Raw genomic sequence first — 12859 nt, 5'->3', positions numbered from 1 at the left:
ACTGAGGCGTCTGCTATGTCAACTCAGCTCTTTCAAACACCCTTTTTTGTTTGAATCATACAGAATAGCCAGTCCCCATGCAATAAAGCAGCTTCGTGTTCATCTTCAAACTCCTCCCCTGCATGCCTGAAGGTGTCAACAGAACCACATCATCTGCAAAAAGTATAGAAGTTCTCAAACCAGAAACCCTTGAGATTCCCTCCAGTCTCTAATATCAATGATTTAACTGAGTAATTTTTCAAAATACAGAACACAAGTTACTGAATACACTGGTCTGCTAGACCATTTAATTAGTGATACACAAATTAAATAATGCATTATTTAACGCTCTGCCTTTGAGTAGACATAAAAACTTGTATCTTGAATGTTTTCAAACTTGTTACTTTTATTATTCTCCCTACATTGCATGAGAACTGTGCTGCTCCTTAGCAACTGACTCTTCTCAGCAGAACTGTGGGTCTAATAAAACCTGCAGAAGAGCAACAAAAAGAACAATTGTGAGGTGTTCACCTGACCTTCCAACTCCCCAGATGGCAATCTAAGAGAATCTGATGGCATGTGCTGAAAACAAACAGACCCCATGCCACATCCTGTTGCTAACAGCATGTTACAAAGCACCAGAACGCAGTCCCATAAAGGTACTTTACCAAGATTTTAAATCTAAAAAAAGAGGCCACACGCCTCAGGAATATGCTGCAACATTTACTCAATGATGATTGCTGCATTTAACTCAGAAAGGTTCAATTTTTATACTAAAGCAGCAAAGTAGATACCAGTTTCATTCACACCAGGTGGAAATCGGTTGTTCATCTAGGTTTCCATAATCATTTAGCTGTATGACAGAGTTCTACTGACAAAATTACACAGAATCATTTACCACAAGCTGTTACAACAGAATGATGCTGTGCTTGTTTAATTTCATTGCCTAATTTTAAAAAAGCACTAATTACTTGAGAACTTCCAGTGGTGGCCATGTAGTGACAAAAAACGTCTCCCCAATCTTAGACTCTGTTCAGTAAATTTAAACTAAATAAGTAATTTTCAGACTATCATTTACACCACTGATTGAGTATAGTTCAAACTTTTACCACAGTGCTTACTTAAATGATCTGTCAATCGTTGGCTGCAACATTCTTATCTAGAATACTCTAGTTTTTGCTCAGGTAGTGGAAAGTGGTGTTCACCTTATGCAGTTGCAGGACACTCAGTAAATCTTAATAAACTGTTTTATTCATGCCGCTTATATTTGTTGTCAGAGTTGACAGGTGTAACATGTGATGCTGTCAGCGTCAACCAGGGACTTTACCACAGTCACTGACAATGTGAAGTGAAAAATGATCAATTATAATGTGGCCAACTCTCACTTCCTTCTCTCTGTCACATATCATACCAATGATAAATGGCTAGGTAGTCGTAAAGAATCCCACATTTTGGGCAGTTTATAGTACAGCACTTCCATTAATTAGAATGACAGACAAGTGAAATCATATATTAAGCCAACACGAAATGAGATAGAGGTTCTGAGCGCTCCTCAGCTGCATTCTACCCGTTTCCCTGGTATTTCAATAATTGGAAGAATTGTTAAGGGAAACTGTTGTGAGAAACATGTCTCGTTAAAATTGTGTGAGTACATTTTGGAAAGGTTGATTTCTAACCCAACTAAAAACGTAAAACTAGCATAGGTCTTTGGACAGTATTCTGTTCTTTTTTTACCCATGGTTTGGATGATACCCGTATTACTATACAGTGTGAACCTGCAAGTTATAATATATTTAAAACACAGATCCATTTGTAAACCACATTAAACACAAACCTGCTCATGACAGTAATGTAATTCACTGTGATTGACTGTTATTACCCTGTTACTATCATTGATTGTGACTTTAAACATGCATTCAGTGCAGTTTTCTATAGCTTTTTAGTTAAAATGTCTAACTGAGGTTTATGGTTCAGTAAATTTAATCACTGTTTTACCCTTCAGGACTCACTTATCAATAAATTTAGCATATATTTTATTCATCAAATTTTTTTTTTCTTGAGTTTTTTGTAATAGAAAATATTACAGCACAATACAAATTTAAAAGTAAATTATTTTAATATGTATTACGTTAAAACATCTGGGGAGACAACTCTCAAGACGAAACATTTTAGTTTTAATTACTGTAGATTTTCCAATTACGAAATATTGCACACCATGTAATCCGTTCCACTATAATAAGTATCTGTTTTTATACCGGACTGTTGCTTGTGTACCTCACAGCAATGTGTTTGCTTTTAGAAGGAGTTTCATTCCAAGGACAGTCAACCACCTGATAGGTTCATGTCATTCAACAAGGTTGAAGTTAACACATACATTGCGGGGTCTCCGCCTTTTTTGCAATGCTGAATAAAACTGTTAGCAGTTAATGAACCAGTTGCCGGGCTATAAGCAACCCCCCCCAATATATATATATATATATATATATATATATATATATATATATATATATATATATATATATATATATATATATATATATATATATATATATATATATATATATATATATATATATATATATATATATATATATATATATATATATATATATATATATATATATATATATATACATGTATATATATATAAATTGCAAGCCAGCTTATACCTTTTTGAAAAAATAATGTGTGAAATTATTTAGGCTGACAATATGGTGTGTGCTGATAAGAGACACAATTTTATAGTAGTGCTTCTCAGATAACCCATTTCTTCCTCTGCTCTGTGTTGTTACTGGTCATCTGGAAGTCAGTTAAAGACAGTGATTTATGCCTGGGGCTTCATGCAGCATAGCCTCATTACACACAACCATTTTGAGAATCAGCAGATAATTACAGTATATATCATAGGCCACATGGGGCCCAGCAAAATCAGTCCATTCCAATGGCATGTCACTAAGGACGGAGGGCTCAGGAATGGGAAACTACATTCTAACCTCATTTTCTGTTCTTTAATTGAAATTCTTGGTGAAACTTCATGTACATTCTTTGAATTAACATTATACATACATATCTCTATATATATATATGTTGCATGCATGGCCAAATTTATCTGTAGAGAGTTTGATAGACATTCTTACATTTGTAAAACAATGTTATTTTTGAGTCATTTGGGAAATTTGAGGTTTGTGTTTTTTCTGTTCTGTTCACATTTTGTTAATGCAAACAAAACAATAATTAAATAACCAATTCTAACAGAACCTTTTTTTCAATTTCCATGAAGGGAACATTAACTCGTGCCCGAACTGAACTGAACCCCGAATATCTGGACCTCCGTCCTCGAGCAGAGCTGAATCCTGAATATTGGACCCCTTGCACCCCTTTAGTGAGTACCGATGGTCCCATTTTTGGCAAATAATCATTAGAGTTTCACCTAATGCAAATCATTTCATATCATAAAATCCAAACTATTTTGAAGATCATTATTGCATCAGCATTCCATGGAGAAAGACAAAGAGTTATTGGACAAAACATATCTATTTTTTTAAGTTTTGCCTCCCTCCCTGCTTTGGAACATTCTAGAGTAAGAGACATTGCAAAAAAAAATTCTACTTATTTCTCCTTCTACAAAGCCTAAATATGTTTTGCATCTGAGTAACAGTGACATATTGTACTCGAAACATCATTAAATTCAGGGCTAATGTGATGCTAATATTCATGCCATTTTTACTTGAGTAATAAGTATTTGTCTCATTACCTCCGTGCTTGGAAAACACAGTGCTTGATAGTCATCGGGGGGTTAGAGAAGGTTTGCTTGTGTCGCTTTGCACTGGTGAATCTTAATGATGTCGTTTTTTCTCTGCTACAGTTTATCAACAAGGGCTGAGAGGGGGGTTGGACTCTTACCATAATCTGCATCCGTTGCTCACCACAATGCCAAGTTATTTTTTTTTGCGTGTTGCAGGGATAATTTGTGTGAATTTGTATTCTGTGTATTTTGTGTTTCACAGATAGTGTTTGGTGTGTGCAATTCTTTCTGTTACACCATAGGTGTGAAGAATTTCACCAGCCTTGATTTTTTAATGTTGGGACATTAAAGGATCACTTATAGCCTAAATCTGCAGAGTATCAATATATTTTCAATTGATCTGTAACTGTAGACTCCATATAATTTTAAGGTCTGCAAGCATCTCACAAGAAAGAAATGCTAAAAAGCTGGTCACATTTGCAAAACATGTTTGAAAAGAACACTGTGGTCAATATAATTTTTCATGCCACTTTTGTTTCTACAAAGCCAAAACATTCTGAAACAACACAGAACTGCTTGTTTAATTTTCTCATTTAGAATTAAATGAAATGAGTGGGAGAAAATAAATAAATACAGAAAAAATCCTCAAACCATAAATTACATTTGTGGGGTCTTTTCTGATTAGCTAACTATTTCTTAGTTTACACACATGAGCACATTTACAGGATTGTTAGGTCAGTTAGAAGGTGGATAGAATAGAAATGTCCTTTATAGTTCCACCTTGAAGAACGTCAGGTGTACCAGCCTCAAGTTACTAGTAAATAGAAACATGCAAGTTCAATCTAAGAAAATAATATAAGAATTATTGGCTGTAGAGTTAAGGCAAATTTACAACATAGGAGAAAAAATACTGCAGTTAAAGTGTTCCAGATCAACAGTGCTTAATGATTGGACAGTACCTTTTTTTGTCAAATGTAAGCTCACTTTCTTTACTTTACTCATTAAAGGCATTTAGGCCTGTCACGATAACAAATTTTGCTGGGCGATTAATTGTCTCAAATTATTGAAGACCTTTGTACACTGATTTAATGGATATCAAGTGATAATGTATGTGATTTCCTGCCAAAGATATATACAAATTATTTTCAAAAGAACACTTAACACTGGAACTGAAAAACAAAATAAGCAAAACAATCAAAAATAAAATGGATTCTCAGTCTCCATTAACAAAAAATGTACTTGAATAAAAACTAAACAACACAAGGTCAAAGTGGAAATAAATGTTGCATTCAACCAAAAGTGTGCAGATTATGAAGTCTGCACACTTTTGTGTCTAATGATTAAATCTAATCATTAGATTTAAATAGAGAAGATGAGCACATCGACTACCTGATGCAATAGTTCACACTACGCATTTTTTTGACCCGATATTTCCCCTTAAGACAATATTAGAACGTTGGCCGTTCTAAGATTGTCGCTTGCGATTTCCGATCATCCCGTAGTGTGTGGTGTGTTATGGTAAGTCTTTCTGAGGGGAAATTACGGAGGGGACTCCCAAACAGCTGACTCCGCGCAACCCGAAGTCCAGCGGACATTGGAGATTTTATGTGGAAACAACATTAATGTTTATAAAACATTTCGTGCAAAGAATATGGTTTTAAAACGAGTTAACTGGACTTGTAGCCATTATTTTGTGCCCATTGTTGGACACCACATGGCACGATCGAACCCGATCAAACCATTAGACCTAGGAGTTCTGTTGGCTAATGTGTGATCCCTCAGGTTTTGAAAATGGGCCGACAGCTCTAAGATTGTGTAGTGTGCACTGGGCATTACACTAAAGATATGAGGAAGGGAGGGTCAGTGGAGAGCAGCGGAGTTGATTCAGTGTCATCAACAGAATAAGAAAAAGGCCGGAAGAAACGATAAAGCCAATAATTAAAATGAGGTCGATAGTTTTAATTTATCGAACAATTAATTGATTTATCGTTTATCGTGACGGGCTTAATGGCATTTGAGATTAGTTTCCAAAATACTCATTGAGAGTTAGTTTATTACAGAATAAAAGGTAGTGTCTGACAATTAAATTTCTATCACTGGGGAAAAATGTTAAGGAATTAACACAGTTTAAACTTTTTGTACTTTATGAAAACACTGAAAACTTTTATATCTGCATTTCCTAAATATACAGCTGAGAAAACATTTGCATATATTTATTTTTCATGAAGCAGTAATGTTCACAAACATTGAACCCTCAGTTTTCTTTCCATTAAATATTTAATGCTTGTTGTGTCCCCCTGGGTCCACTATCAGCAAACAGGGAAAAGCTAACGAGGCAATGGTGTAAACACAAAGCAGTTCCATCTCACCCACATTCCCTTGATGCCACTGGGCACACCACTGTGTCATGCAGTGATTTTTACCGTACTAGCTGGCATCAGCACAGTCAACAGGTCAGAATTTCCTTAGCGGCTGTAAACATTTCTAAGACAGTTTTGTCAGTCACTGAGGGCATAAAATGTAGCGTAAAATAAGGACTATTATTTTTTTCACATGAATTGTTTGTTACTTATCTTTATACAATATGCAAATGACAGTAAACACGCAAAGTCATTGCATCTTAGCCGGCATCTTCTGCCAGTCAAGTAATCTTACATCTATTTTATCTAAATTAGAATAACCTTTTCTTGATCTAAAAAAACAAATGACTAAAGGAACCTATAATGTTCATTATAGAAGGAAAACATAAAGTGCTGCTTATTGTTGAGATGCAGGTATTATGCACAAATGTCTCAAGTCAAGTGACAGAGGTGCAACATATTAGAACATTTGTGATATTAATATCACATATTTATTTAAGTCGAACTACAACTGGTGATTTAAATAAACAGGAACAAGAATGTTTTATCGTAGATTTTAAAAATGGAATGCTTGCAAGAGTACAAGTCCAGTGTTAACAAAAATCCTTGTCACTAGAAACAAATTACAGCACCTTCTATTATTATTTCAGTAAATCTTTCTTTCACCTCCATTACCATGCAGTTTTTTTGTTTTTATCAATCTGAGATGTTTTTCTTACATTTGTAACTAGTTCAGGGACCTGTAATAAGATGAATAGGACAGTGCATGCTTTGTGTCTCCCTGAAGCTTGCAGCAACATTATACGGACATTAGCCTGATTTAGTGAACAGAATTTCTCACAGAATTCCTTCCAGCTGAATTCAGCAAAATATCCCGCTGACTTTGTTAGAGCATGGTAGTGTGTGTTTGTTGGACCTCACTGGACCAAAAAGCCTCACAGCCAAACATACGCATGCGTACTCAGATAAATGCATGTTCTCTCCCACAGGCCGTTTTCTTTTAGCCCATGAGGGAATGATGACTCTCATTATCGCCTCAAAGCAAGATGGCCACTCTGCCCCTACTCAGCAGCCTATTAAGTTACCAGACAGCTTTATTGTATTGGTGTTCGATAATTTTCTTTCCTCTGTCATTCCGAGTGCATCAGGGAGTTCTTGCATGGGGACGAGTGGTTGGGAGAGGGGCAGGAGCTAACGTGAAAAGGCACAGCTGGCGGAAATTATCCCATCCTATATGTGGTGAGTCCTTGGGCTGATTGTTAAGCAGTCCTTGGCCACAGAGAGACACCTTCCTTCATTAGTAGTTTATTCCAAATTACATGGAGAAGAATAGGTTGGTTGTGCTTATTGTGAACAGCAGTCATGACACACAAGAAACTAACTGCATCCAAACCGTAGTTCTTCAGGTAAAATACAATAAACTGGAAAAGTCACCTCATGGACTGCATATGTCCCATTGATTTATTGGATGTTTTTCAGTTTGTGGTCCTCGTACTCGTAGGAATCAATGCACTTATTGCCATTTACTCTATACGTTTGATGAGTAGATAACTGGAAATGTAATTATTATTGTAAAATGAATACCAAAGAACTGACTTGCAGGTGAGGATAAAAAAAGCTATAAACAAATGAACAAGAATCGAGAAGAAAAGTCTAATCTCTTCAAGGTTTATGCCATTGATTTATTTATTTGCAATTTATACTGTCTAAATAGTTTAATCTTGTTTATGCCAGGGGTAATCTTTAAATATCTGTCATACCACTGTGTACAACTGTTATTGGGATTTTAGTAGTGTATGACAAAAGGCACCTTTGGGTAAATAAGTTTTCCCTATCAACTTTCTGTATTTCTGATACTGTGGCCTTCATGTTCAGTGTAGCTACATAAGACATGGTAATTGATCTGAATTTAAATTGCACCTTTTCAGTCATACTGACCACTTAAAGCACTTTACACTACAGACAAATTCACACAGTTGCATTGACACAGGCATGTTTGATACCAATGATAGGAGGAGACTTGACTCAAACCTACAACTGTCGGATTGCAAGAAGGCTACTCTATCACTTAATCACATACGTCCCTGTTATGTGCCAATCTAACAAAATTCAAGTGAATTCTACTTGAAAAGAAACAAAAAACAGCAATAAAAAAGATAGTAAACTCAGCCCTCCTTGATGCTGTAACACGTTGCATATTTTATTCCTGTGATCCCAATACAAATACACTGCACAAAATAGGTACCGTACTTGATGTAACATGACTCACTGTTTCACAAAATGTGCCTCAGTTTTTCCCTTTCAGACCAACATAAAATATAGTTTTAGATTAACTCGCTTACATGGTGAGCTATTTATCAGCATAGTAATCGCTTTAGCAATGGTAACAGTAAACACTTCCTGGTACAGACTTGTTAACTGTTAATTTATGCAGAAATGTGCCTATTCTCTGAAAGCTTCCGGAGTCCTGAAAATGTGTAATTCTTTGCTGTTTGTATGAAATATACTTCAAAAACCTGAACTTTTTAACAGACAACAAGATAGTTTTTAGAATAGTTATTTGAAGTACAAATAATCTTTGGTTTCTACTCTGAAAACAGAGGTTGGAAATGAACTAACTCTGGACACAGATTACAAGGTTTATACAAGGTCTAAATGTATTCGTTTGAAATGTACTTATTGACCATACTGGAAAATCACATTAGCAAACTGCTATACATGCTTGGTGCTTTTAATGCTCAGAATCTTTAGACTTTTGAAATACGCTCAAGTGCTAAATCCTGTTTGGCCATGAACTGATATTAGAGAGAAGAGTTTGGGAGCTTTGGAAATGGAATATCCAATAATGCTGCAGTAACACCACTTTGGAAGATGCAATTTATAAAATCACAGCAGTGAATGGGCTGTATCTCTGTGTAGCATATGTATCCAGAAAGATTTCATACAGACAAAGTTGATACTCCTTCCACTGATCCATTTTTTTTTTAAACACTTGAAAATGTAACTTTATATTTGTATTTTCATTATTATAATTAAACGATGGCTTAACTGTTTTTATTTATCAAATATGAAACATACTTTTAATTAAGACCACACTTGTGTATTATTATTTTTTAATAGCCTGCTGAAATTCTAATCTTCTAAGAAATTAAATATTGTGTCTTTATTGACTACAAGCTAAAAATCATCACAATTGACAGAAATAGAGGCTTTAAAAATATGACTTTTTGTAATTAATCTATATGAGTTTTGTTACAGAATAGAGTTATGATTCAATAATATAAGTTGTTGAATAGATCCTTATATATAGCTAGAAAATGTTTGAGAAAAACATCAATACAATGGCATCAAATAGGAAGGCTTTTGCATATTTAGAGGAAAGGCAATTGTCAGATTTTTTTCTGCAAGTTTCTATTTGCTGGAAGAAAGAGGTCTGTTATTCTGTATATAGAACAACAGACCAGATGGATTCTTAACAGTTTTTTAATTTGCTTTCTTGGTGTTTCCCCAGCATATTCGGGTTTTGGACACGTGCTCTACTAACTCTTTTCAGCCACATTATTAAAATCAACAGTTTAAATAAGCAGTATTGATAGTCTTTCATGCAATTTCTTTGCTCAAAAGCCCTGCATATTCATGTTGATGTTACTTTAACAGGACAGCCCACCTTATGATTGTTGCAGATCAAAAACTAGCGTGCCATTGCAACAGCACTCTGCGGCAGCCACAGCCTCCTTCAGAAAGACAAGATCCACATAAAAAATAAATAAATGAAAAGTCTTTGGAACAACTCTGTAGACACAATAGAGCCCAAGGAATCTCAAAAATCTCCAGATCGCTATAAAATTGCCTTGTATTATTGTGTTTTGTTGATTTCAAGCCTCAATGTCTAAAAACTCTCCATGTTCTTCAAATAGTGGATTGTTGCACAAAAAGCAGCTGACTCTTTTTTTTTTTTTTTTTTTTTTTTCTGTGAGTCATGTAGAATAAAATCTGCATTCTTGACTGCAATAGTATTGGTACAGAACTATTATTTGCAACAACAAAGGGCTTTTTTTTCATCACAGGTTTTGGAAATGCTGCATAGCTAGAGTCACTGTTGACAAAGAAACTTTAGGGTAAGATTAAACTGTAATCCTAGGAGAGGTGCAGTGTCATTGTAAGCTTCTGAGACTATATCACAATCAGGAACAGCAGGGAAATGTGCTGTGGACTGCAGAGTGGAACAAAAAATATATAAAAAAATCAGATAGCAGACAAGAGAATGGGGGCAATATTACTTCATATGAATCTGTTCTAAAATTCAGGGCTATTTCTCCTATATGTTATTATGCTTTACTAAGTCTGTTCGCAACCTAAACATCAATACCCAATTTAGAATTACAGACACTTGGGTCATAATATGCTATACTAGTTTTCAGTGTTTTTTCTTTCTTACTAGGTAAATCAGGCACAAAAACAAACACATTTTCTCCTTTTTATTTGTTTACCACTTGTTTTATCCGGCATGATACTTGCTTTCCACACACATTCTAAGCAATCAATGAAATTTCAACTACTTGATGAAACTCATAGAGAGGTCAAGCATAATGGAAAAAGCCTTGATTAAACTGTAGTGGCTTTGTATGTCACACTACTCCCTGTTCGTACCATTTGACTTTCTATGAAGGTCAGATTGGCCATTAGCTAGATCAGCCTAACACTGCTTGCCCCACCTCTCCACTCCAATTCTTCTCATCTCCCCCTCTTCTCACTTCTCCACCCCTCTCCGCGGTCTAGAGAGAGATGCGATGGGGCTAAATTTATCTTCACAGCAACTAAAGCTAAGATGTTAAAAGAGAACCCCTGCCAGCTTGGCAACTGGCTGCTGATTGTGATCAACTTCACCTTTGCAAGGCGTCTGTCAGAATAGCACGGACCCATTTCTCCTCTACCCTTCCTTCTATCCTCGTTCCTTTTTATCCCAAGCATGATCCTCCCATCCCGTGTTTTATTAACAACAGAGCTGCTGGTTTGTGATAACTGGTCACTCCTCTAGGCGTTGAAAGGCAAGGACACTCTATTATCCTACTTAGATGGATGGGTTGAAATAATGGCTGCAAGTGGTAGAGCCTGCCAAATCCTCCAGTTTTATAACTCCTTTGTCTCTGACAAGGAGGAACATTAGTAAGAAGGCCAGGTACTTGGATACAAATGTACCTCTATGAATAAGGGGGGAGGAAGGGTGATCTGAAAAGTGCATAGTCTTTGAAAGCTTCAGGAGTCCTGAAACTGCATAATTCTTTTTTGCTGTCTGTATAAAAAAAATGCTTGAAAAACCTGAATTTCTATCAGCAGCTATTGCAGAGATCCCACATCCCTCCTGACACTGTGCTTTTTCTGAGAAAGGCAGAATACCTTTTGTTGTATAAAGAAAGTTAACATGATGCCTTATTAATATGGTGAATAGTCTTTCAGCCAGATTGCAGGGTGACATGTCAATTACTCCCCCTAATTATCAGTGACCTATAGCTCAGCACACTTCCAGATTTTAATTTATTTCACAAGTATGAACCCTCTGTGCAACTAGTTCCAATCATGAATCCTAAATTGCATGACTGAAATCCCGTATTTCCTTCTTTGTTTATTGCAGACATTGGGGAACAAACTAGAACAGCTTGCTTAACACTGTTTGCAGAATGACTTGCTTAGTAGGTGGTGGAGGTATTGAAACCCGGAATTGTATTAATTGTTCTTTTATTTAATTACCCAGTAGTAATATTAGAAAATAATGCTCCCCATTATCCTGAATGCACAGCTGATAGCCAGAAGGTTGTTCTCATTTGCTCTACAGTGTGTGAGTTCTCTTTACAGCAGACAGTAGTTGATTTGTTCCTAGGAATCATCATCCTCTGAAAAGTAACCTGAATACATAAAGTGAACTTTGATTTGCCCCACTTGTCCATTTCTAAATAAATGTGGTAAACTTGTCAGTTAGTATGAACATGTAGAATTTGAATTTTCTCTTTTGAGAATAATAGTCAATGTTTTCCAGTTTTACCTTTTATCTATTACTGTATCTGAACAGTTTCACAATTCATCTCAATAATTAGCAGATATTGAGATGAATTCTGAATCATATATATAGTTTAGTGTAGGAGGAGTTTATGTCAGACCAGAACCTTTTGAATGATAGTGACGGCTTTCTTAGAAAATATTTGTTCAGCTATATACTAGGGAGAGGTGGAAAGTGACCACTAAAGAATCTTCCTACACATTTTAAAATGGATTCCATGTGCTAACATGCCTGAGTACAACTTCAGCGTTCCTGAATCAGTCTTTTCACTGAGTGTAAGATTTTTATTTTGCTTCTTTTAGAAAAAGTCCATCTGTTATTTCTACATAGAGCTGTGAAGTTTTTCTCTGCTTCAAGGACTTATTTTTACACTACATGCTAATTTTTGATTGAATTAACTGCTTGGTCCAATTCCTCTGTGACTGTTTTGTTGTGTATTAAGTTATTAAAATGTTAAGCCATTTGCAATTCCAGGCATTCTCATGAATACAACATTTTAGCTTTGGGCATGACCTGTACCTTTAGATTAATAATCCTGGAAGTGAACACCCAAATTACAGCTGCATGCTCATCACAGGATGTTTAAAAGGCGTAGCCCAGACATGGAAAACTGAATAAGCTCAAGTGCACAAGTTTTGGACTTAATGTTAAACCCTTGTCGCACTATTGCTGCTTTTCCAGTGGAGTAAGATAAAATGGAGGGCAAAAATGACCCAGTGT

At 35.7% G+C, this 12859-nt stretch overlaps 1 protein-coding gene across 6 annotated transcripts in view; it reads left to right on the top strand.

The window, feature by feature from the left end:
• Nucleotides 1–12859, top strand: part of LOC122846452 (protocadherin-9) — a 185208-nt gene that overhangs the window by 54896 nt on the left and 117453 nt on the right. For 4 of the 6 annotated variants that reach the window (XM_044143438.1, XM_044143451.1, XM_044143459.1 and 1 more), the window contains exon 3: nucleotides 3260–3361. The exons of 1 other annotated variant lie outside the window; for it this stretch is intronic. In XM_044143438.1, coding sequence (XP_043999373.1) covers nucleotides 3260–3361 — 102 coding nt within the window. Of the gene's footprint in view, nucleotides 1–3259; nucleotides 3362–12859 lie in introns of those variants that run through there. One more of the 6 variants, XR_006373244.1, reaches the window with a different exon arrangement.

The sequence above is a fragment of the Gambusia affinis genome, linkage group LG02 (assembly GCF_019740435.1).
Source record: "Gambusia affinis linkage group LG02, SWU_Gaff_1.0, whole genome shotgun sequence".
In the NCBI taxonomy this organism is placed as follows: domain Eukaryota; kingdom Metazoa; phylum Chordata; class Actinopteri; order Cyprinodontiformes; family Poeciliidae; genus Gambusia; species Gambusia affinis.
Note: the sequence above shows the minus strand (reverse complement) of the source record. Positions and strands in the feature narration are given on the sequence as shown.